Raw genomic sequence first — 27250 nt, 5'->3', positions numbered from 1 at the left:
TCATTATTTTACAGAACTAAGGTTAGAGTAATAAAATTCTTGTAGATTGGGCAAATGTAAAGAAAATATACACGTCTCTAGAGATGATACTTCTCCTAATATGTTACTAGCTCTGTTTACTAAATATTCAAGACATGCTGAAAATGGAAAATCATTTTACTTGTTTAGATAATGTCCTATGATACGAATTTTCCCAACTTTATACAGATTTCAGTCACTTTCTTCCCAGAAAATGATAGTTATCTAATTACAGTATACTGATCGGCTGATGGCAAAATTCCAGGTAGGTTTTCTTAGGAACAGGTTTCCAATTGGTTAGCAATGGGTCATCCAAATACTCTGCTTTCTCTGCTATATTTAATATCTCTAAACATATAAAGACTACAACAGTTCTAAAAACTTATAGAGACCACTAACATATTTCACTCATTAGAGAACATTTCTTCAAAACCTTTTTAAATTTTTTTTTTCTATAACCTCATATTAGAAGTGATCAAAACACTTATTTAAAAACCTTTATGCATAATATGCCATGGTGTATATGTGCCACATTTTCCCAGTCCAGTCTATCATTGATGGGCATTTGGGTTGGTTCCAGGTCTTTTCTATTGTAAACAGTGCTGCAATGAACATTCATGTGCATGTGTCCTTATAGTAGAACGATTTATAGTCCTTTGGATATATACCCAGTAATGGGATTGCTGCAATCAAAAATGATGAGTTCGTGTCCTTTGTAGGGGCATAGATGAATTTGGAGAACATCATTCTCAGCAAACTGACACAAGAACAGAAAATGAAATACCGCATATTCTCACTCATAGGCGGGTGAGGAAAAATGAGAACACATGGACACAGGGAAGGGGGTACTACACACTGGGGTCTATTGGGGGAAACAGGGGAGGGACAGTGACGGGGGAGCTGGGGAGAAATGCCAAATGTGGGTGAAGGGGAGTAAGGCAGAAAAACACACTGCCATATGTGTACCTATGCAACTATCTTGCATGTTCTACACATGTACCCCAAAACCTAAAATGCAATTAAAAAGAAAAGAAAAAAATCCTTTATGCTAGGCATTCTGATCCAAATACTATAAATACAATATGCTCAATCTTTTTCACAATTCAATTATGTGAACATGGTTATATCTACTTAAAAATGAGGATACTAAATATAATAAGGACTCAGTAACCTCATTAAGTTTCATCCAGGTGAAACTAAAATTTGCATACAAGTCATCTGACTACAAAGGTCATACACTCCTTGCAGCTTGCTAAGAATATGCCTGTCACATGGGGGTCAGCAAATGCAAAGCACTTGGCTTTGGTATTTACAACAAACATTTGACTTATTTTTTCTAATAAGAGTGACTCATTGATCTTACCTACCTCTGCTAACCCCAGGACAACCGTCTAGCACAGTCAGTCTGTGGCTAACTAATGTAAAGTAAAATCTGAAGACATGGTCTTGGATCGATCAGTACGAAACACTAAATGAATCAAATGATCCAATCTTTGTGTATAAAATCTGTCAGAACTCTGTTTTATGAGAATTATCCATTTCTGCATTGTCCGGGTACCATTTGGTCAACATTTACAATATTAATGACAGCTGTTCACAGTGGTGCTCACAATTCATCACATTCCCTCTTGAAGCTCCCTAGATTCTAGCATGCAGTCTGTTGACGATGTCTGTGGAGCAGGCATAACGTACTGAGATTCTCATCTGTTTTCAATGACATGTAATCTAGACTTTAACAAATATGCCAGCAATGTGCAGCTTAAACAGGTGTAATTTGAGTGTTTTTTTTTTCTTTAATTCAGTCTCTGAAAATTATTAGATCTAGATTTAGCCCTGCAAAATCAATTCAAATATTAAAATTGTGCTGCTTATATAAAGTGAAAATAGAATGTATTTTAATGGAAGGGTTGACCTCCAGAAAGATGAGTAATTTGCATCAATTTTTGTGCATTATGTTAAACTAATGAAGACAAATGTATTCATTTGTTTCAGTAAAGCTGAAAAACTGAAGGCTGGCAATTTTATGCATCTATAAATTACAGTACTTATTATATGATGAATTTATAATTTTAGAAATGGATAGTGAACAAAACAGGGAAAGAAAATTCTTCTCATACTGATTTCTATATTTATAAACCTTGGCATCTGCCTCAAACAAATAGCATACCTCCACTGGTACCAATTCTACATTTCTTACTTCAACAAATAATGAGAAATTTAAAAATAAAGAGTGAATCTTACGCATTTAATATTAGAAAATAAATTTTAAAAATGGAAATTTCATCTTGTATATGTCAAAGAGGTGCACTTCTACCACAAAAACTCAATAATATAACCCATTGTTCCATGTTTTACTTTAGGCTAATTATGGGTAAGCATAATACAATTTGATAAAAGTTACTTGAGAATTATCAATAGTACTACTGTTTATTTATAATCATAGATAATATTGTTTTAAAGCATTAGCTTGGAAAGGTAACATTAAAGTCAAATATTAAATAAAATATACCCTAATAGTTCTAATTAAATCAGTAAATATGAGAGAAATAAATTGTATATAACAGATTTGTGTGTGGCTAAAATTATCTTTACATTTAATCTTCATATTAAAGGGCATTGTAACCATATCCACTTCATGTTTACATTCTTCATGTATAGTATTTATTTCTGTAATTCTCTAACAATGACGTGACTAATTTATTTCAGGTTTTGTTCACAGAAAGAGTTACTCACTGACTGTTAAATAATTATACACTGACTGTTCGGAATTCACTATTGATTTAATCCCACAAATAAAATGGAACAACTGAAATTACAGAAAATTCTATTATCAATAATAGGCACAGACATGAACACAATTCCCTTTCACCGCTGCCACATACATTGTTTGTTATTAAAGTTGTGAGGAACTAATACATGAAAGAAAGAGGCCACTAACTCATTGTTAAAAATAGAAATCATATTAATGACACCCTTCATTCGTTTTATATTTCTACCAAATTGCATCAAGCAAAGCAAAATAACACCAACTGGTCCTAATAGATTTTTTTCTAGACTGCTGTTTTCCTACCAGCTCATGCACTGCTGAGTCTGCCTAGTCCTCAAAGTGCAATATGCACTCAACATCTGAAAAAGAGAAACCAAGAAGGCTTTTAAGTATGAGCAGTCAGGAGAGAAGCAATGCAGCCAAAAATGCCATTAAGGAGGGGAAATGTTCCCAGTTCAGATAAATAGATTATCACCTATGGTGAAATAAGAGACAGGACTGCAACTGCCCACACAATTTAAACATTCTTTAATGAAACTGCTGTGATTTGCTTTGCTTTTAACTCACTCTGAGCTTTTAAAAATATTGTTTTGAATGAAATAAGTTCAGTTAACTTACTAAGATCCCTACACCTTCAAATATCTACCATACATGTATATGCCACTTTAAAATGACATTGCTGCAGTCAGAAAAACTCTGAAAGGATTTAATTCACTCCAAACTTAATTAAACCTGCTTCAGCTTATTTAGCATTTACCTTCACATCATTGTTGATTGCTCCACTAAGGTATTTTTGTGTAAACAGAGATTCCTTAATTAAATAGCTTATTCTGAGTCATTCAAGTGATCTCACAGCACACTTTGGGCAGTAATCATCACACGCAGAGTGATGAATGGGGATGGTGAGGCCCCTAAATGAACCATTCAGAAGGAGGCATGTCAGGCTATGAAGAAAATGTACGAATCTGGGGAAAATGGGGCAGGGTGGATATATGTACAATTTTTAATCCTTTGTTTTCCTGATTTCCCACTTGAAAGACTCATGATATTTCCTGTTTTCATTTCCTTACCAAACCACATAGGCTTCCTTGAAAATATCTCAAAATCTGAGCAATAATAAAAGCAAAGGAAGTTCCTCTCTTTGATCACATATAGAATATTAGCAAAGGTGAAATTTTCACTATGGATTAGAGCTCCTGAATATATAAATTAAAAAGCCAGGGGAATTTCTTAAACTAATCTGAATTTTTCAGAACCTTAGCCCATATTGCTCTGCTTTGAATATAACTATCTCATTAACTCTTGCTGAGAAAGAGTAAGAACCTCAAGAAATATTTTTCACACCTTAATGAATTCCTTTTTTTGTTTATAATTATGTATAATTTTTTAAATAAGTAAATATATTAATACACTACTAACCATTTTCAGTATGCTTCAGCAATGGTAACATAAAAGGCAAATGCTAATACTAGTTGGTTGAAAGGCTATGGGAAGTCAGAATCTCATTCAAGTATTAGAATAGCACGTCACTGATTTTATTAATGACTAAATAAATACAAAGAATTCATGAAGTCATATTCCTAGTAGATGTATAAAATAGTAAACTATAAATTACTGCCTGAAACCATAAATTACTGCCTAAAACTTTTATCTGAAATAAACTATTTAAGGGAGAATAGTGTGAAATGTCTGTTCCTAAATCACACCTCTTCAATGAAGTGATGTGAGAGTGTTAAGAATCATAATGTACTGTGCCTCAAAGACATTTTGACTTTATGTTCTGTTTTGAATGAATAAAGTATCGTTCTGTAAATTTAAAAATTTAATATTATCAAGTTAAAAAGAAGAAAACGGGGGAGGACTCAAGATGGCGCCGTGAGAACAACCCAGGATCGGAGTTCTCGTTGTGTCTGCGGAGAGGTGAGTCTGAGCTGCATTTCCAGACTGATCTTTGTTGCCCACAGAATGGGGAAATTCCCAAGTGAAGAGGAGACACGGGACGCCAGGCAGATATTCCGCCTGGCGAAGCCGGCAGCCGGGGTGGCAGCGGTCAGTCCTACCCAGCGCTCCCCACCGGGCGCACTTGTCCGGGTGCCCCGTTGAACTGGCAACCGGAGACTCGAGAGGGCTGGACTTGAGACTGAGCTACACTTGGACAGTGGGCCAGCCCAGGGGATTGCAGGAACAGAGCGTTAGGATTGGCCAAGTGGGACGAACAAAACCGCGATTTCAAACAAGCCCCGTGCAGACGGCCCCAGACGCTCTGAGGGGGAGGGGCGGCCACCACTACCGAGGCAACCCGCCCCAACTGAGATACACGCCCATTGCTGACGCAGCCAGCCGTTGCCGAGGCAACCCGTCCCTACTGAGATACACGCCCACCGCTGATGCAGCCAGCTGTTGCCGAGGCAACACGCTACAACAGAGAGACTCCGCCGCAGGGCATGGCGGAGAACAGCAGAACAGCGGAGCCAGGGCGAGCCTCACAACAGCAGGGCGGAGCCTCGGCAGGCAAACAGTGGCTAGTCTGCATCCTAGCTGGGCAGGACCTCAACGGACATCCAAAAATAAAGCCCAAACCCCTCAACACAGAGCATTTGAGAAAAAAAAGGGTTTTTTTAATGAGCTCTGTTGCAGCAGAATCAAACATAGCAGCCTAAGAGCCCTGAATGAACAACACAGCTCACAGCTCAGCAATTAAACCCCTATAAAGTACAAAGTGTCTCCTCAAGCAGCTCCCTGACCCCTCTATATCCAAAAGACTGACATTAGGCAGGCACCATCCTGGGACAAAGATAGCAGAAAAAGAAACTGGTAGCATCCCTCGCTGTGCCACAGCTGCTAGAGGTGCACCCCAGACAATCAGCGTCTGGAGCGGACCTCAGAAGTCGTACAGCGAAGGGGCTAGACTGGTAGAAGGAAAACCAAGCAACAGAAATACTTCATCATCAACATTCAGGGTGTCCACTCAAAGACCCAATCAAAAAGTCAGCAACTACGCAGACGACCAGTGGACAAATCCACAAAGATTGGAAGAAACCAGCGCAAAAAGGAGGAAAACACCCCCCGAAACCAGAACACCTCGCCTCCTAGAAAGGACCAAAACTCCTCACCAGCAAGGGAACAAAGCTGGACGGAGAATGACTGCGACGAAATGACGGAATTAGACTTCAGAAGATGGATAATGAGAAACTTTGGTGAGCTATAAGATCATGTATTAAATCAATGCAAAGAAACTAAGAACCTTGAGAAAAGATTTGAAAAAAGATTTGAGGAAATGATAACAAGAATGGATACCTTAGAGAGGAATATGAATGAATTAAAGGAGCTGAGAAACACAATACGAGAACTTCGCGAAGCATGCACAAGTTTCAATAGCCGAATTGACCAAGCAGAAGAAAGAATATCTGAAGTCGAAGACCAACTCAATGAAATAAAACGAGAAACCAAGATTAGAGAAAAAAGCGCAAAAAGGAATGAACAAAGTCTCCAAGAAATGTGGGACTATGTGAAAAGACCTAACCTACGTTTGATAGGTGTACCAGAAGGGGACGAAGAGAATGAATCCAAGCTGGAAAATACTCTTCAGGACATCATCCAGGAAAATTTCCCCCACCTAGCAAGACAGGCCAACACTCAATTGCAGGAAATTCAGAGAACACCACAAAGATATTCCGCAAGAAGAGCAACCCCAAGGCACATAATCGTCAGATTCAATAGGGTTGAAATAAAGGAGAGAATACTAAGGGCAGCCAGAGAGAAAGGTCGGGTCACCCACAAAGGGAAGCCCATCAGACTCACAGCAGATCTCTCGGCAGAAACACTACAAGCCAGAAGAGAGTGGGGGCCAATATTCAACATTCTTAAAGAAAAGAACTTTCAACCCAGAATTTCATATCCAGCCAAACTGAGCTTCAGAAGTGAAGGAAAAATAAAATCATTTGCGAACAAGCAAGTACTCAGAGATTTTGTCACCACCAGGCCTGCTTTACAAGAGCTCCTAGAAGAGGCACTACACATAGAAAGGATCAACCAGTACCAGCCATTCCAAAATCACACTGAATGCTAAAGAGCATCAACATAATGAAGAATTTACAACTAACAGGCAAAACAGCCACTTAGAATCAAAATGGCAGTATCAAATTCACACATAACAATATTAACCCTAAATGTAAATGGACTAAATGCACCAATCAAAAGACACAGACTGGCAAATTGGATAAAAAGCCAAAACCCATCAGTGTGCTGTATCCAGGAAACCCATCTCACATGCAAGGATACACAAAGGCTCAAAATAAAGGGATGGAGGAAGATTTACCAAGCAAATGGAAAGCAAAAAAAAGCAGGAGTTGCAATTCTCATCTCTGATAAAATAGACTTTAAAGCAACAAAGATCAAAAGAGACAAAGAAGGCCATTACATAATGGTAAAAGGATCGATACAACAAGAAGAGCTAACGATCCTAAACATATATGGACCCAATGCAGGAGCACCCAGATACATAAGGCAAGTTCTTAAGGACTTACAGAAGGACTTAGACTCCCACACAATAATAGTGGGAGACTTTAACACCCCACTGTCAATACTAGACAGATCTACCAGACAGAAAATCAACAAGGATATCCAGGGCTTGAACTCAGACCTGGAGCAAGCAAACCTGATAGACATTTACAGAACTCTCCACCCCAAATCCACAGAATACACATTCTTCTCAGCACCACATCACACCTACTCTAAAATTGACCACATAATTGGAAGTAAAGCACTGCTCAACAAATGCAAAACAACTGAAATCATAACAAACAGCCTCTCAGACCATAGTGCAATCAAGTTAGAACTCAGAATTCAGAAACCGACCCAGAACCGCACAGCTTCATGGAAACTGAACAACTGGCTCTTGAATGTTGACTGGGTAAACAACGAAATGAAGGCAGAAATAAAGAAGTTCTTCAAAACCAATGAGAACGAACACACAATGTGCCAGAACCTCTGGGACACATTTAAAGCAGTCTCTAGAGGAAAGTATATAGCAATAAGTGCCCATATGAGGAGAATGGAGAGATCCAAAATTGACACCCTATTGTCAAAATTGAAAGAGCTAGAGGAGCAAGATCAAAAAAACTCAAAACCCAGCAGAAGACAAGAAATTACTAAGATCAGAGCTGAGCTGAAGGAGATTGAGACACGAAAAACCCTTCAAAAAATCAATAAATCCAAGAGCTGGTTTTTTGAAAAGATCAACAAAATAGACAGACCACTAGCCAGATTGATTAAAAATAAAAGAGAGAACAACCAAATAGATGCAATAAAAAATGATAAAGGGGAAATCACCACAGATTCCACAGAAATTCAAACCATCATCAGAGAATATTACAAACAACTCTATGCGCATAAACTAGTAAACCTGGAAGAAATGGACAAAGTCCTGGACTCCTGTGTCCTCCCAAGCCTAAACCAGGAGGAAGCTGAAACTATGAATAGACCAATAACAAGTCTGAAGTTGAGGCAGCAATTAAGAGCCTACCACACAAAAAAAGCCCAGGTCCAGACGGGTTCACAGCCGAATTCTACCAGACACACAAGGAAGAGCTGGCACCATTTCTTCTAAAACTATTTCAAACAATCCAAAAAGAGGGAATCCTTCCCAAATCATTTTATGAGACCAACATCATTCTGATACCAAAACCCGGCAGAGACCCAACAAGAAAAGAAAACTTCAGGCCAATATCCATGATGAACATAGATGCAAAAATCTTCAATAAAATATTGGCAAGCCGATTGCAACAACAAATCAAAAAACTTATTCATCCTGATCAAGTAGGATTCATCCCGGGGATGCAAGGCTGGTTCAACATACGCAAGTCTATCAATGTAATTCACCACATAAACAGAACCAAAAACAAAAACCACATGATTATCTCAATTGACGCAGCTGATTTTAGGGAGGAAGAAGATTCTCAGGTTTAAGTTTTAACTTAGGTATAAGCCAAATTCTTTACTTTAGAAATTTTAATACTATGAATACTATTATGTAACTCTCAATAATAAAACACATTTGTGATACACTCCAAAGTCCTCGCACATCTTCCCCAAATCTTATTCAATTTTTATTTCCCTGGATTATTCAATTTTATTTAATGAGGCAATCACTTTTGATAATGTAATATGCCATACTTATCATAAGCTCTAAAAGTGATCTGTTGTTTCTGTTTATAGATCTTGCTGCATCATATTTCCAGATATAAAATTCACTCATTCAATAAATAATGATTGAGGGTGCATAGAATGCAAGCACTGTTTTTATATGGGCTTACAACAGAAATAATGAACAGCAAAAGAGAAACAACTATCTCTGCCCTTATCCAGGCAATGCAAACCAAGAGAGAGTGGTAGCAATATATGAGTCTTATCCAGACAATACACCTTCTAAGAAAACGGTAGCAATATACGAGTCTCACCTCTTTCAGAGACGACACTAAACAATACGTTTATTTCAGCTCTTCCCAAATGACAATGCAGGACAATGGAAGCCTAACAATCACTGCTTCCACCTCTCATAACTACTTTAAGAGTATGCCTGATTTTTTTAATGTATTCTAAGACATCAGCTAACTATATTTCTCCATGTAGTCTAGCCTAATTTAAACTCTGAGAAATTGTCAAACACATTATTTGCCAAATTATTATGTTTAGCATTTAAATAAACCTGAAATAATACAATCCTCTTCTTTTACTAGTTAAAAAAATTGAACTTAGAGGACATAAATTTCAAGTGACTTGTTCAAGGGCACCGTAGTGACAAGAATAAGTTCAGAATATGAGTGTGCAGAATACTGTATGATGATATTCATAGCACATTATCAGCCTCTTCTTTTGATAATATATGATGTTTCCTAGAAAAAAATATATTTCAAAAATTATCAAAGAAGTTGTGCATCACAAATTCCAAATAACCGGCACAGTAACTCATGAGGTTTCTGGGTTCAACTTGCATTTCTTACTGAAGGAAAAAGCCATAACTGACTTAGCTATGCAGAATGCCAAGATTTGAGCACTCCCATCACACTTTTATTTTGAGATGGAGTTTCGCTCTTGTTACCAACGCTGGAGTGCAACGGCACGATCTCGGCCTACTGCAACCTCCACCTCCTGGGTTCAGGCAATTCTCCTTCCTCAGCCTCCTGAGTAGCTGGGATTACAGGCATGCGCCATCATGCCCAGCTAGGTCAATAAACCAAAGCTTTATTGGGGATAAAAGTATAAACTTACACATTTTGAGAAGAAATGCTTTTCAAAATTATAATTGTGAAAACACAATCATTTAAATACATTTATAGTATATTAAAATTAATTGCCAAATTTTGAATTTGCACATAATTTTGGAATAACAGGGACAAAGGTTCAGGAAGTCTTCCCCTGGTGCAAGTAACACAGGGGTTATATTTTCTGTGGAGAATTTAAAAATAATGGTAGCATCCATTATCATTATGCACTGGGAAGTCTAAAACATGTAAAAGATAAAATACTCCTCCTTCAAAATATCTTTTGTTGGTCTAAGTTCTAAACAATTATTGTTTAGCTTTAACAACTGAGCTTTTGTTGTCTTTCGAATTGGCATATACTTGTATTTTATTCTTTAATAAGCATTATAGTCTACCTGGAAATAAAATAGGAAAATTCCAATTATACCACTATCCCCTCAATTATATAAACTCAGCTACACTTGTCTATTTTGAGAGTAAAAACTCAAGTTTGTTTATTTCATTTCTACAATGACTGCACAATTATTCTTTATTATGAATCTACCACATAAATGCAAGAATAAGTATCTCAAAATTTTCTCAAAACTAATTCAAGCTATTTTAAACCATAATAAATCTCAGATGATTTTTCCAAATATAATATGATTTAATTTTAATCTTTTTGGTAAAGGCTTATTGGATTTCCTAGGCATTTCAGAGTTTCCAGAAATCAAGGATAAGTTTTGACCAGGTTATTGACAAAGTTGCAGAAGTTCAAACATGTATAGGGTTATTAGTTACTAATCAAGAATATGTTTTCCCCTTTCTTTCAAAAAGTACACTAATGTAATTAAAATATGCTAACAATTACTTTTTTCTCTATATACAATTAGTTTCCTGTTGCTACTCTAAAATATAACCATTAATTTAGTGACTTAAAACAATACAAAATTTATTATCTCACAGTTCTAGATAGCAGAAGTCCCAAAAGTGATGTATCCGAAGGACTATTTCCCTTTTTTTTTTTTAATTTTTTTTTATTGCAATTTAGGACTCTATTTCTTGTAAAGTTAACCTGAATTTCTTGGCTCATGGTGTCTTGTTCCATCTTCAACATCAACAAATAATATCTTCAAATCTCCTTCCTTCCTTTGTCTCTCTCTCTCTCTCTCTCTCTCTCTCTCTCTCTCTCTCTCTCTCTCTCTCTCTCTCATTCTCAAAACTAGGAATTAGTTTTGCGAAAATTTCAAGATACTAACTCTCTCATTCTTTCTCTTCCTCTTTCGCTCACATTCCTGTCACAATCACACCTTAACTATGTCTCTAACCTACAGTCTCCCTATTGTAAGGGCTCCTGTGATTACTTTGGAGCCATTTGGCTAATGTAGAAAAATCTCTCCATCTCAAGATCCTTAACTCAATCACATTTGCAAAGTATGTTTTGGCATGTAAAGTAACATATTCACAGGTTCTGGGGATTAAGTCATGGACATCTCTGGGGAGCCATTGTTTTGTCTACCACATGTACACATGTACTGTAATGTTTATATATATATATATATACACACACACATACATACACACATATATGTATTTACTTAATAGAACAAACATAAACATATTCATACATGTTTATACATATAAATCAATATCTGTATTATTTTTTTCTAGAAATTACAATTTATTATGTAATTTTATTATTTTGGCTAAAAATGATTTTGTCATATGGAAGAAGGAGGATGTTAAAAGTAACCCTGAGTGTTAAATATTCTAGATATGTCATTGGTAAATAGCCTATTTGTACCTTATTTTAAGTAAAACAATTCTAATAATATTTGTGAGAACCATTTATGCCTCGCTTGTTTTAGTTAACTCTCTGAGTCAAATACTATACTCATAAGCCACAAATTTTAAAAAGTAAATTGTTATAAAAACTTTAGTCTACTCATAAAACATTTTTTTGAATTTAAGATTGAAAAGAGGTAGGGTGGTTATGCTGTGGGTTTCTCAACACTGATGCAGTAAGAATAGCTACTGACCATTTTGATAGAAATTATTTCTTCTTTTTTTTTTGAGTTATCTATTTAGAATAATATGCCTAAATTGGTAACCTGCTTTTACAGAGTCACAGAGGGGTAGCAGGATGTATTTGGTAAAAACAAAATTCCTAATGAATGGCATATGTGGAAACACTGTTTTTCCCCGTCTTAAAGCAACTCAATTTAATGAACAAAGAACAAATGGCTGACATGTAACTTACCCATGGGAGTGCCAACGCCATAACCTTTGGAGTCTATAAGGCCGCCAATCTGTGTCAGGTTACAGTTCCGCTGGGTGACAAACTCGATGGTTGTTGACTCCATTAGGAAAGCATAATCAGAGGTGAGGACTCGCTGGATTCCTTCTTCATTACTTTTGACCAGCACTGACTGTCTTCTGCTACTCATAAAGGCCCACATTTTGTCGTACGTGGAGATTTTTGATTTCTGAAGAAAGTAAATGTAAGTTCATAAGAAAGGTATTCGCTTAGTTTCCATGTGGCCCTACAATGTTTAGACACAATGGACTACATTTAGTCTACTTGTATCCTCTTAAACAATATAATTTTTAAGGATATATATAACAAAAAAAATCTGAATCTGTATAACAAATTTCTCATAGCAATTGCTCATCATATTTCTAGGTTTGGCATAGATTTGTTTAACAAATATATTTTTTATAATCTTAATGTTCAAAATGCATCTCAGTGCATCATAGAAAGTTATACATACAACAGAAAATAAACGATTTATAAGGAAGCTCCTTTGTGCTGGTATCTTACCTGAATATTTCATATTTGTCAGCATATCTTTAACAATAAATGGAAGAAAGAAGCACTGCACTCAGATTGGCACTGTAAGACTACAAGAATTTGTTTTCCCCCAACTTGGATTAACATAGCACAGATGCTACATTAGCCTCCAAGGATACACAAAAAAAGTATAGATTGAAGAGATGAAAGGAAGTTGTTACAAAGAAGAATGTTACAAATAAAGATGTCTACATTTCCAAGGAGAAACAGTTTGATCACCTCAGAACTTCTTAAGCTTGCCTTCAGAAATCTATTATTCAGGCCTACTAAATAACTAAAGATTCCTGGACCAATAAAATCGAATAGTTTTTATATCCAACTGAAAATTCTCAGTAGGGCTTTACTAGAATTTCATTACTAAAAGAAGAAAATAGGTTTGTTCAGAAGGCCCTGGTAAAACATAAACAGGAAAAATGTTAGTATTGGCTTCTTGAAAGTTCATCTGTGAAATGTTTACTGTCATTGAATTATTACATTATACAAATACCAAAACTAATACTGAAGTTATAAACACAGGAATGCTATTTAGCATACTGGTTGCATTATTATAAAAAGTCAAAACTGTTTTCAAGCAAATAGATATGGAAATTTTTTTACAGATTAAGTGTGCTTTTATTTCTACATGTGCAAGGAAATAAATGTGATGTTACCACTACTTCCACTAAAAGGCAGGCACACAATCATACAGAGAAAACTCCTGGCACTGTTTCAATGACAAAATGTAAATAAGTACCTTATGATTTACTAGGAAAAAGAAAAAGGTACAATGAATGCTTTACAAAGACAAGAACAGAATCAGGGCTAAGACTGGGTAGAAATGCTGAACATGCCTGCCTCATCCTCCCAAATTGCTGGGATTACAGGCATGAGCCACTGTGCCTGGTCAAGATAATTATATTTTACAATACTATATGAATTAATTAATTATTAATATTTTGCTATAATCCATGTGATAAACTCATCATTAAGTCACAACTGACAACCAATGAACTTTAAGAAATGTTGCTACTCTTTCCTTTATACATGTATATAGTTTAATTTTAAATTACCATGAACTATCATATTATTTTACATTTGAAATATCTGATCTACAATGCTAACAGTTAATTGGTGTAATAAGAATTTTACAAAATATATACTCACTTAAAATTCTTGAAATACTTTCCAGCACTGATTTTTCATTTCTCTAAGCATTTCTATTATTTTAATGGCAAAATATAGTTAGATAGAAAAGTCACCCAAACTGTTTTGATTCTAATAATAAATATAAAAGCCCAATTTAAGAAATTTTATTATCCGCTGGTCACCTTCCAGGGAAGGGGTAACTTTAGAATGCACCCTCACTCCACATATGTCCAGAGATAGTCCTACATCCCTTTCCAAGCCAAAATAAACATGGGTTTAAAAAAGAATTTATTGAAAGGATGCCATAAAAGCAGTTAAATTGTTACAGTCTATCTCTGAATAGAATGATGACTCCCCCGTCCCACCAAAGCAAGGACTAGTAGTATTATTCTCTGGAGAGGAAGCAAGACCATGCTGGACAGTTGAGCCAGGGAAGACCATACTGAAACCAGAAGGAGTAAGTTGAAATCCATAACCAGTGTTAAGATTAGTCAGCCTTATTCCTGTTTTGATTTATATAGTTCCTCCAGAAAGAAAAATAAAAATGCTTTTCAAGCAAAATGGATAGTATTAATAGTAATGATAATAATAAAAGTTTAAATTTAGCATGTGCCAGATGCTTTTCTAAATTTTTTACCAATATTAAAATTTGTAATTTTTATAAAAATTTGTGGGTATTTTCATACTCCTTACATAAATGAGAAAACCAAAACACAATGATTTAATGATTTGCCTAAAATTACATGGCTACCTTGTGACAGAACCAGGACTCAAACATGTGAAAATTACCTATAAGGTTCATAAACTTAATCAGTGCACCACACAAACTCTACCTAAATATACATTTCATGGATTTTCTAACTAAATGATCTACTACATACCCTACAGTGAAACTCAGTTTTTCAGCTTTGAGTAAGCACCTAGAGTTTGCAGTGAGCCTTTTAAAATCTGTTAAATGTGATCAAACAGCCAAATATCAAACAGATATTTGATGACAGCCTCTAACATAAAATAAAAAGACTAAAGCAAACAGAATGGCATAAATGATCCTCAAAGTAGTAAAAAAATATTGTACAAATGCAACAAAACAAAAACTCAAAATGCATTCTTTTGCATTTAGAACATTAAGAACACTCTAATATGAGAGAAAGCACTCAAGAGATGCTACCTTGGATATGAAACTGATGGGAGGGATAATTGAAGAAAGAATTCTTTGGCTGGGGCACCAAGAGCTAAGGAACAGGGTGCTAGAAAATAATTGTGAAATAAATAAGGGGTAATGAAGGTGACCTGAGGGTTCCCTTAGCTTTTTAAACTTTAGACAGTCTCCTTCTGACTTCCAGGCCCCAAAGCTCACTCAATCCCTTCTGTGATTCAGACAGCCCAAGCATCAAGGTACTTTCCCTCCCTTCTCTTAAATAACTTACTTCAGAATTCTTGTAATTGTAAAATCTTTGTCTCTTTTAAATGTAAATCTTTCTGAAAGTCTCTTGGCAGTTTTTCAACACCAGACTGTCTTTCTAAAGGGTCTGGAGCCATCCCTTTGAAAGGTAATCATCAAGGAAGAAAGCATCTCTATCTTTCAGTCTCTGGGGAAAGGTAGGAACCTAACTTCAGACAGAGGGTCTCTTGTTACAAGTTGGAAAACTAGTCCTGTGATGAAGATATGAGAAAGTTTATATTTCCCTTGGATAAAGCCAATTAGCAAACACTTATGGTCATAATCCCCCACACCCACCCAATTGTTGTTAAAAACTTTCCCACCCTTAAAATCTCCCAAATAATCCTTTAAAAAGCTCCGGAGTTTCCGCCCAGTGCAGAGATTGAGTTCTGATCTCTCTCTCTCTCTCTCTTTTTTTTTTTTTTTTTGGAATAGAAAAGTCTTTCTTGTTATTTTAACTTTTCCCAGTACAATTTTTGCTTTCACAGAGCCAAGTTACTCTTTTATTTAAAATATGTGTATCACCATAGAATACTACAAAGTCATAAAAAAGAACAAAATAATATCCTTTACAGCAGTATGGATGCAGCTGGAGGCCGTTATCCTAAACAAATTAACACAGGAACAGAAAACCAAATACTGCATGTTCTCAGTTATAAGTGGGAGCTAAACATTGAGTACTCGTGGACATAAAGACGGCCACAGTGGACATTGGAGAATGGCAAGAGTTGAAAAAATCAACTAATGTACACATGTAACAAGTCTGTATATGTATCTCCTGAATTTAAAAGTTAAAATAACTAAAACCACAATGGATATAGAAAGATAATTTAGAAGCACATAACTTCAGTCTAAGGAAACAGTACTTGGACTAGAGAGATGGTGCTGGAGATGAACAGATATCCAGAAACTGAAGGGGTGTGTGGATGTGTGTGTGTAAAATGATGCATAATACTAGGTAATTATCAAAATATAAAAAGTAAAGAAGAGGTTTAGGTTTAACAAGTCTTTGGTTTCTGGTTTAAATTTTAGCATTACTGATGGGGAAAAAAACTAAAAGAAGATGAAATTTTAGGGGAGAAAGATTAAACTTTGTGAGTTGGGGACACATGAGGAGCATTCAAATGGATCTAAGTCTGGCGTTCAGAGGGGAGACCAAAGCTAAAAATGTAGATTTTTGGATGTCATATTAGATACAGTTGACCAAGTAGTGGACAGATGTGGAAAAAGACAGGAGAGAAAGATGAGTCCTAGGATTAAGGCTTGTGGAATTTTAAATTTCACCAGCTGGCATAGGAGGCTGAATCTGCCAAGGAGACGTAAAAAGAGTAAACAGAGAAGGAAAAAAATCCAAGTACTACAGAAATTAAGGCAAGAGAATGTTGAGTAAGGAAGTGGTCACTTGTAGTGACTTTGCTAAAAAACTTCTAAAAATGAAAACTGAATAATTTCCTTTGGATATGGCAACAGAGAGTTTCTTGGTTATTTTAGAAAATAACCAAGAATTGAGGGGAGTGAAACTTTTAGAAGTCACATCAAAGTGGATTAAGAAGGGATTTGAGGAAAGTACATTGGTAGGAGTAAGTGCCAAAAAGAAAAATATAAAAAGTACAACTCCAAAGATGAGCAGTTCCAGGACAGTAGATAGAAGAATATTTTGGTTTAAGATTTTTAAAAGATTGAAGAGATTTGAACATGTTTAAATGCAAATAGGGAGATGTTTCAAAAGAAAAGAGAGGTTTAAAATGTCAGAGAAAGACCAATCAATAATGCCGTTGACTAACACCTCCCCAGTTCCTCCCCTCAAACTCCTATTGACTAATATTCTACTTCCTGCTTCTATGAGTTCAACATTTTTTAGATTCCATGTATAAGCGGGAACAGGCAGCATTTATCTTTCTGTGCCTAGCTTATGTCATTTAGCATGGTGACAACAATTAATTATACTGTGAAATTATACTTGAAAGTTGCTAAAAGAATAAATCTTATTCTTACCACGTACACAAAAATATAGGATGATGAATATGTTAATTAGACTGATTATGGTAAATATATATATGTAGATATAGCTAAGATGCCAAGAAAGACTCAGGAATTGAGACACAGCCTGGCTCTGTGCATACTTGCTGTCAAATTTATTAGGAAAGACTTTACAAAACTGTAAATATATATATAATTTTTATTATTTTATTAAGGTCAACTGTACCTCAGTGAAGCTGAAAAAAATAAGGCAATGTTCCTAATAAGGTGGGTCCTAAGTAGAATAAATGAGGATTTAAAATGCTACAATCAGCTTGACCTCTGGTTTCAAAATATTATATTAAACACCCATGGGGTTATACTTCCACTATAAGATATATCGTATAAGGAGAAAATAAGAAGCCTCAGCTAGATTTCTTTTTAATAAAGCAGAAAGTTGTTGAACATTCTCAAAGTTAAATAGATTATAGGATCTTGAAAGGTAAAAATCAATAAATGGGAGATGTACAAGTTAAAGAAAGGAAATAAAACTGAAATTAAGAACAGTGAGGAGGTAAAAATAAAATTAATAATCAAATATTTCTTTTCTTTTTTTTTTTTTTTTTTTGAGACTGAGTTTCGCTCTTGTTACCCAGGCTGGAGTGCAATGGCGCGATCTTGGCTCAATGCAACCTCCGCCTCCTGGGTTCAAGCAATTCTCCTGCCTCAGCCTCCTTAGTAGCTGGGATTACAGGCACGCGCCACCATGCCCAGCGAATTTTTTTTGAATTTTTAGTAGAGACGGGGTTTCACCATGTTGACCAGGATGGTCTCGATGTCTTGACCTCGTGATCCACCCGCCTCGGCCTCCCAAAGTGCTGGGATTACAGGCGTGAGCCACTGCGCCCGGCAATAATCTAATATTTCTGTGTTGAAGAGGAAAGTTGTATGCAAACTGACATATAAGAAAGGAAATATAAAGTTACAATATAAACTATTTTAGGTGGAAAACAATGGACATGTTGAAGGAACCTCCTGTAAATACATTTTGCTCCATCTCCTGTGATAATGGTTAGTGTCATTCAATGAAGTAGATACTGATCATTGCCAAGGGTTCTGATGAAAATCAAGCATAGGGACTAAGCTGATCAGCCAAAATGTCCACAGTCTTTGAAGGTTCTCTGACCACTGTGATGACAGAAAGTGAGAACTGAGACAAAATAACAGGAAGATTCAGGAATTGAGTCACAGCCTGGCCCTATGCATAGGTGCTCCAAATTTGTTAGGAAATATTTTACAAAAGAATGTAGTACCTAAGAGAAATATATAAAATAAAAGACAGGTAGTAAGCTAAGAACTTCATAAAATAATTTTCTGTTAGCCAAGAATTGAGGGAACAACAAATTGGAGGATAATAAACAGCTTAACTTCAGGGTAGTGAAGTAAAAGAGATTAAATAGTTAAAATATTTTTCTTTCATTCACAGTTGAGAGAACCAAACCTCCTTGCTTAAAAATAAAAGAAGAGTGAAAATATAATTTATGGCAACATAATTTTACAAAAGAATTTTAATTACATAAAACATAAAAAGATTATAACTTATTTGAAAAATAATAAAAAGATGTCTTAATACTATCCTTATGTTACACAGAGTAATTAGCCAGATAAAGCCAAGAATATGAACTAAATAATGTCTCACAGATAGTACATGAAATGTGTATGTAAAAGAAAGCACTGCAAAAAAATGCATTTTTAAGTTTTTGTAAATAAAATCATCTTATTTTTCTCACTCAGTTTATCTTATCTGCCACCCAGATAGGAATACTAGAATGTATTTCTATTTTATTTCTCCTTTCCTTAATTGTGCCCCACATTCAAGAAACTTATCTTTCTTTGTTACATTAGATGGATTTGGGGTGTCAATGTTAAGCAGTGTTTATTTCATCCAAAGGGTGAGGCTTGTAAGTCAATTTGTTTTTTGCTACATCAACACAAGCCAATAAAATCCTTCATAAGATACTGTCTGCTTATAATAGCACTTTTCATGAACTTTGAAACATCAACAAAACGATGATATTCTTCTCAATAAACTTTAAAGGAATAATACAACCATTTTTAAAATTCACAATTGCCAAATGATTTTGTGTACTAAAAAGTGCATGCAATGTAAACATTTAAAATACTTTAAATATACATCTAATAACTTAAAACTTATAGACATTTTAGTTTAGTTTCTGCTAGAACACTGAATAAAGTTTGCAACCTGGAAATTATTTGGCTTTTTGTAATTCCCAATAACTAACAAATTTTAAGGTAAATTTCTTTTCTGAATGTTTTAGTGAACAGGTAAAATATTAGTGTAAAAATAGTGGTTTGCAATTTTGTTTTGAATCCCTTCTAAAATACTGCGATAAGCTAATAAGGTAAGGTTTACTCTTGCAATGCTTACATAAATGTTCTTTTCTTTTACTGGGAGCAACATATTTGACAAATACAACGCCATTTTCTTTTTAAATATATCTTTGGCATAAATTACCCAAATGAATTCTTTACCTTCATTCATTTTGTTTGCTCTCAGAAACAAATTAAAATTTAGAAACCATCTTATGCTCATTGAACCTGCTTTTATAAACCTGGTTGAGTGCCTTAAGTGACAAGAAAATAACATCAATATTTGTGTAACTTCTTGTATCAAGGATTTAGAATTAACTTTTTAAGTTTGTGTTAGAGGAAAGTTTTCTCCATGAATGAAATGAAAAACATTTACTATTAATTTTGTTTTAAATGTCATAACAACAACACAATACAAAGAAAATTGAGTACTATTTCATAATATGTTTTATTATACATAATATTAGAAATGTTGACTTCAGCTCAGAGTCCTTAAAAAGTTAATCAAGTGGTACAGCACCAAAACATCTTGAAGTAATCCAAAAAAGACTCTTTTTGGTGAACAAATTCCATTTCTTTTGAATTAATAAGCAGACATTTATAAATAAGAATTTTGTCTCCTAAATAGTAAATCTGGTGGAATTAGTTTAACATTGATATATAGATGAATAACATAAAATTGCTTTAAGCAAATACAGTAATTTCTGACATTTTTCTTAATTAACAAAGTAAATTTTGGGGTACTTGGTACTTTCTCAAATTATTCTTTTTCAATATATTTTACATGACCAATTTTGTTTATAATACTAACAAATATTTGGCTATAAGTGCTATCATAATAATTTTTGTTTTGTTATGAAAAAGTCACATGTAATAGGCCCTAATGCCCATAGCAAGGTCTCCCTTCATAAAAGAGATCTGAATGAGATTTGCATTTTAATTTTTTATTACAGAAATAAATTACCAACAATCCTGGAACATATGTGCTAGGTAAGAACAGCTGAGCCCTATCTGGACTCATCTGACCTTGGTCACTAGGAAATTAGAGTTAATTCAGGGAAACAAGACTAAAGCCATATGTGGTTCATATCAAAGGTGGATCTGAGTCCAGTGCAGTGATCTGAAAAGCATTCAGTTGTTAGCAAACCTGTCAGTTCTAGGGATAATTCCGGCAGTTTTATCTCAAGGCATCTGCAATCTCTTAAAACAGTATATTTGAAGGGAAGGACAATGAAATAGAGAGAATTGCTCTTCTCTGTGTTACTATGAGTTAATAGAGGAATAAAAGAGATCAGAGTGACTAGGCATAATAGGATAGGTAGCGAATTTAGTACCATTTGGTGCAATTAAATACAGTTATCCTTTTTAGGTAGTTGAAACAGCATTTGATAGTTCATTGTGTACCGTTCCAAGTTTTCATAATAAAGGGTCATTTCATGTTTTCTTTTAAATGAGATGTCTTCAACTTTCCTGACCAAATGTTTTCTTTTCTTATAAAGAATAGCCATCAAGAATATATTTACTATCATGTGGCCAAACTGAAATAAAATTAAGAAACTTTACCACACTGGGTCAATGAAGGACCTTGAATAAGTCACAATTTCTTTGCCCTGCCTAATGTAATAAAAAGCTTCTTTAATAATATTATGGAAGTATTGTGAGAAGTAAATGAGAAAATTTATCTAAAGTCACTTTACCCCAAATCTCTGTAAAGATAATGAGGATTTATTCTTGTTGCATATTTTACATAATCAATCAATAAAGAAACATAGTACTTCTACATAGTATGACTGTAGCATATGCCTACTGTCTTCATATATATGTAAGTATATAGATACATGCCTTCATCATTAGAATAATTTATAATTTTTTAAGGATATGGAAACTTGTTTTCCCCTCTATGTTATCTAATCACCCTAGTAAGCAAGAATAGGAAAAGCACCCTGAGCTTTTGCTGAGGTAGAATCTTTAACCAACATGGCCTTTAATGTCAGGGCTTTTCAGGTGAGGAGACTTAGAGGCACAAAAGTTTTATTTTAAATCTCACCTTATTCGATATGATAATTCACCAGACCATTCATTCATTTGGTCTTTTATTCTAATATATATTCAGCACCAGCTTGGTATAAAGTATCATGCCAGGCACTGTGTGGGTTGAGTTTTACCGAAAACAAAACATGACCCCTGTCCTGGCAAAGCTTAAAGTCTTATTTATAACGCATTAAAGAATTAAAATGTACCACAATAAGAATATGTATAAATAATTAATGATTATGTCAATCATTAATCAGTGTCTAGGATATAATAGATACCAATAGATATTTACTGAATAAATTTGAAAATAATGAATAAATGAATGGCTAGATGCATACTATAAAATCATTCCTCTTGTGCTGGAGTTTAGAAGAGACATGTTACTTTCGGCTCTAATATTGCCAAGCTAAATGATCTGTGGTGAGTAAGTTTCTCTCTCTAGAAGTCAATTTGTTCAATGTGGAATAAAAGGATTAGGCTATATAAATGCCAAGATATTTTTCAGTGGAGATTGTCTATATATCTATTAATATTTATTTATTTTTGTTCTTTTTTATTTTTATTTTATTTTTATTTATGATAAAATCAGTTTAAGAATAACTAGACATGTACTTCTTTCTCTCAGATTCTGTTTATAGCTTAATTCAATAATGAAAAAATTATATACCTGACCCAGCTTTAAAACAAAACAGAAAGATAGCCACATTATTGCTTTACATAATTTTAAATTCTAATTACATACAGCTTTAACACATTAATGAAAAATGTATTTCACACTCCACAAATATCAAGAATGGGAAATAAAATATGTCCATCTTGTTTCTTTCCTACTTCTAGATCATCACATTCCACGCTCCTCTTGAAAGCAAGCAATGATACAAAACCCTGTTCTTTTACGGTTCATACCACGCAATCGTACTACCTGATTTATTTTACTATAGTCTTCTATTCATTTCCTGGATACAGATGTTTGCTTCTCCTCAGTGATTAACTAGTGAATGTTCAACAATTGTTTCTCTGAAAAAGGGAGATTTGCCTTGATTTGTAGTGTTTGATGATTTTTATTTGCTTTATTGTTATTTGTGGTCCTTGCTGATTTTATATACATTATTAATGATTTTAAGCTATAGCTATTATGTCAGCCAAAATATGAAATTTCTGAAAATTTAATTCCTGAAAGTCAGCACAAGTCATTTCCAGCATACCGCTGCTTCTGCTTCACCAGCTTGAAACTGACAGTCACTCAGAGTCCTTCACAGAGTGCCCTTCACACAGGACTCGGAGTGACTTGCCAGTCATTCAAAATCATTACCAATAATTTTCTTAGTGCTTCAGCCAGTCATGGTCACATAATGCTGTTTTTAAACACCTGAATTTATTTTACTTTCTGAATGACTTACTCAACCTTTCCTGCTCTATGATTTTAGACTCTTTTTTCTCCCCACTTTGCCTATTTGGTTTCTTTACTAATAATATTTTCCAATCCCACAGAAGCCTCATGACCATTAGAGACCTACAGTATTACAATTCATTAGATTTTTCTACTTTTTTATATTACACCATGTTCAGATGATTTTCCGTGATATATAATCTCAATGTTACTTTTGTCATTATCTTAAACTTACTAAACTCTCTCTTTCCTTTGAACTGTCTAATCCAACCCTAACCCTAGAGTAACTCAACTATTAATGCCTTCTGAATCTGAAGCAGCTGGAAAAAGTGATACTAACAACAGTGAAACTAAGGTATATGTTCAACCTTGTCCAGAAAGCTTATTATTTCTTTCAACTTATTCTCTACAGCGTTTATTTCACATTTCTCCTTTCCTGACACTCACAACGTTCTGTGAACTCAACTCACTTTTAGTAGTTAACCTTGCTTTTACTTTACAGAGAAAAATAAAACCATGTATGGAAATACACTCAACAATCAATCACTCCAAGACCTTCTTATGTCAAAGATGGTATGTCAAAATCTCTCCTCATTGTGTTTGTTACCCTACCAGCCACAGCAAACCCTTCATTTGCTACTTTAAATTCCATCACATTCATACACCATTTACAGGAATCTTACACAATTATTTCTCTTTTACCACTCCTTTTTTTCTGACAACATTTAAACATATACAAGCCTTTTAGGTATTATTTTTCTTTCCTCTACTTAATATATTGTCTCCCATCAAAATGGAAATCATCAAAAATTTTATTCATGGTTTCATTTCCTTATTTTGAACTAGTCCACTGGATTCCTTAGTGAAATAAATCTGAAAAAAATATACCAATGATCACCATATATTTTAAATTTAAATTCATTTTTGACAGAGGTTACTTTACCACTCTCCAGCATGCCATTCTCTTAACCACTCCTGCATTGCTGTGACATTCTAACAACTATTCTCATATCCACCACTTCATTTTCAGTCTGTTCCCTACACTGAGCCAGGATTGCTTTCCTAAATCTCAAACTTGATCATATCAATCCATACTTTATTAACTCTCTTATAAGGCTCTATGTCACTCTTAAGATAGAAAACATGGCTCCCTATTATGCTCAAGATTAAAATGAAAATAATACTGATGGCAAAGCTCCAGCAGATAGAGCTAGTTGTCTACCCATTTGCTCAATAAATATTTGAAGAAATGAATGAAGTGAGCTAATGAAGTGATGAAGGTACAATGGCTATGGAACACTAGGTTATAAAAAATATAATAATGAAGATGTATTTTCAGAAAAACATCAATACTACATCTTTATTTAACGGTATATAAACTATGCAAAAAGTTATCATAGAATAGCTGAAGAAAACTTTCAAATCAATCATGAAAATGTATTCAATTGGAGTCTGTTTCAAGATGGCGCAGTAAGAACAACTCGGGATCGCAGCTCTCAGCGAATGCTCAGAGGGTGAGTCAAAGCCGCATTTCCAGATGGATCTTTGTTGCCCACAGAATGGGGAAAGTCCCAGGTGTAGGAAAGACAGGGGACACAAGAGCAGCCAGTTTGGCTGTTGTGGCCGCTTCTGCCGGGCTGCAGCGCAGGCAATCCCCAACAATCTGCACAAAACACAGGGGCCTGGGTGCCCTGCTAAACTGGCAATCTGAGATTTGGGAGGGCAGATTAGCATATCCATCTGATTAAATGGGACTTGGACAGTGAGCCAGACGAGGAGATTCCTGGGAAGTGGCGTTTCACCCAGCGCACTGGCTAGTTGCATGGGAAATAACATAGATCCCAGCGCTCAAACAGCAGGCAACCAAAACACGTGGGAGAGAGCCATCTGTTCGACATAAAAACAAAACAAAAACAAAAACAAAAGGTGCTCTGAGGCAGGGAGCCAGGCGAGCGGTCTCAGCGGGTTTCTCCCCCACAGGGACAAACAAAACGGCAACTCGAAACACTCAGGGTGGAGAGTCTCACAGCCAGCACAGCTGAACCCAGGACGGTGCAGCTCGGTGGGGGAGGGGTGTTTGCCATTACCAAGGATATCTGCCCCTATGGAGGTACACTCCCATTGCTGATGCAGCCTGTCGTTACCGAGGCAACATGCCATAACAGAGAGACTCCACTGCAGGGCAGAGCTGGTGGCAGCAGGGCGGAGCCTGCCACGGAGCCCGTGGCTGCAGGGCTGAGCCTGCAGCAACAGGGCCCATACCACATCAGCAGGGTGGAGCCTCGGCAGGCAAATAGTGACTAGACTGCCTCCTAGCTGGGCAGGATAGTGCCATGGACACTCATAAAGAAAGCCCCAACCCCCCTGAGACAGAATATCCGAGGAAAAAAAGGGGTTCTAAGAGATGTGCTGCAGCAGAATTAAACGCACATGCCTAACAGCCCTGAATGAACAACGGAGCTCACAGCTAAGCACTTGAGCCCCTATAAAGTACAGACGGTTTCCTCAAGCAGCTCCCTGACCCCTGTATATCCAGAGTCACCTCAAAAATGACTGATCAGACTGACATTAGGCAGGCACCATTCTGGGACAAAGATAGAAGAAGAAGAAACTTGGAGCATCCCTCACCATTCTGCAGCTGCTACAGGTGTACCCCAGACAAGCAGGGCCTGGAGTGGACCTCAGCAGTCGTACAAAAGAGGGGCTAGACTGGTAGAAGGAAAACCAAGGAACAGAAAGACTTCATCATCAACAATCTGGGCGTCAACTCAGAGACCCAATCGAAAAGTCAGCAACTACTCAGAAGACCGGTGGATAAATCCACAAAGATGGGAAGAAACCAACACAAAAAGGAGAAAAACACCTGAAACCAGAACACCTTGCCTCCTACAAAGGACCAAAACTCCTCACAAGCAAGGGAAGAAAGCTGGACGGAGAATGACTGTGACGAAATGACAGAATTAGACTTCAGAAGGTGGGTAATGAGAAACTTCTCTGAGCTAAAAGAACATGTTCTAAATCAATGCAAAGAACCTTGAAAAAAGACTTGAGGAAATGATATCAAGAATGGATAACTTAGAGAGGAATATGAATGAATTGAAGGAGATGAAAAACACAATACGAGAACTTCGTGAAGCATGCACAAGTTTAACAGCCGAATTGACCAAGCAGAAGAAAGAATATCAGAAGTCGAAGATCAACTCAATGAAATAAAAGAAGAAACCAAGATTAGAGAAAAAAGCACAAAAGGGAATGAACAAAGTCTCCAAGAAATGTGGAAATATGTGAAGAGACCTAACCTACGTTTGATAGGTGTACCAGAAGGGGATGAAGAGAATGAATCCAAGCTGGAAAATACTCTTCAGGATATTATCCAGGAAAATTTCCCCCACCAAGCAAGGCAGGCCAACTCTCAAATCCAGGAAATACAGAGAACACCACAAAGATATTCCACAAGAAGAGCAACCCCTAAGGCACATAATCATCAGATTCAACAGGGTTGAAATAAAGGAAAAAATATGAAGGGCAGCCAGAGAAAAAGGTCGGGTAACCCACAAAGGGAATACCATCAGACTCACAGCAGATCTCTCGGCAGAAACACTACAAGCCAGAAGAGAGTGGGGGCCAATATTCAACATTCTTAAAGAAAAGAACTTTCAACCCAGAATTTCATATCCAGTCAAACTGAGCTTCATAAGTGAAGGAAAAATAAAATCCTTTGTGAATAAGCAAGTACTCAGAGATTTTGACATGACCAGGCCTGCTTTACAAGAGCTCCTAAAAGAGGCACTACACATAGAAAGGAACAACCAGTACCAGACATTCCAAAATCACACTAAATGCTAAAGAGCATCAACATAATGAAGAATCTACATCAACTAATGGGCAAAACAGGCAGCTAGCATCAAAATGGCACTATCAAATTCACACATAACAATATTAACCCTAAATATAAATGGACTAAATGCACCAATCAAAAGACACAGACTGGCAAACTAGATAAAAAAACAAAACCCATCAGTGTGCTGTATCC

The 27250-nt window shown here is 35.7% G+C and overlaps 1 protein-coding gene across 7 annotated transcripts in view; it reads right to left on the bottom strand.

Annotated features, from left to right (window-relative positions):
- The window catches only part of GRIK2 (glutamate ionotropic receptor kainate type subunit 2), a 724338-nt gene that overhangs the window by 38256 nt on the left and 658832 nt on the right, over positions 1-27250 (bottom strand). For all 7 annotated transcript variants that reach the window (XR_013534449.1, XM_035296392.3, XM_054254300.2 and 4 more), the window contains one exon: positions 12287-12512. Coding sequence is in view for 6 of the 7 variants with exons in the window: in XM_035296392.3 (XP_035152283.1) it covers positions 12287-12512 (226 nt within the window). In the remaining variant the exon portion in view is untranslated. The remainder of the gene's footprint in view (positions 1-12286; positions 12513-27250) is intronic.

This window comes from Callithrix jacchus, chromosome 4 (genome assembly GCF_049354715.1).
Source record: "Callithrix jacchus isolate 240 chromosome 4, calJac240_pri, whole genome shotgun sequence".
Taxonomy (NCBI): Eukaryota; Metazoa; Chordata; class Mammalia; order Primates; family Cebidae; genus Callithrix; species Callithrix jacchus.
This window is presented reverse-complemented; position numbering and strand designations above follow the sequence as displayed.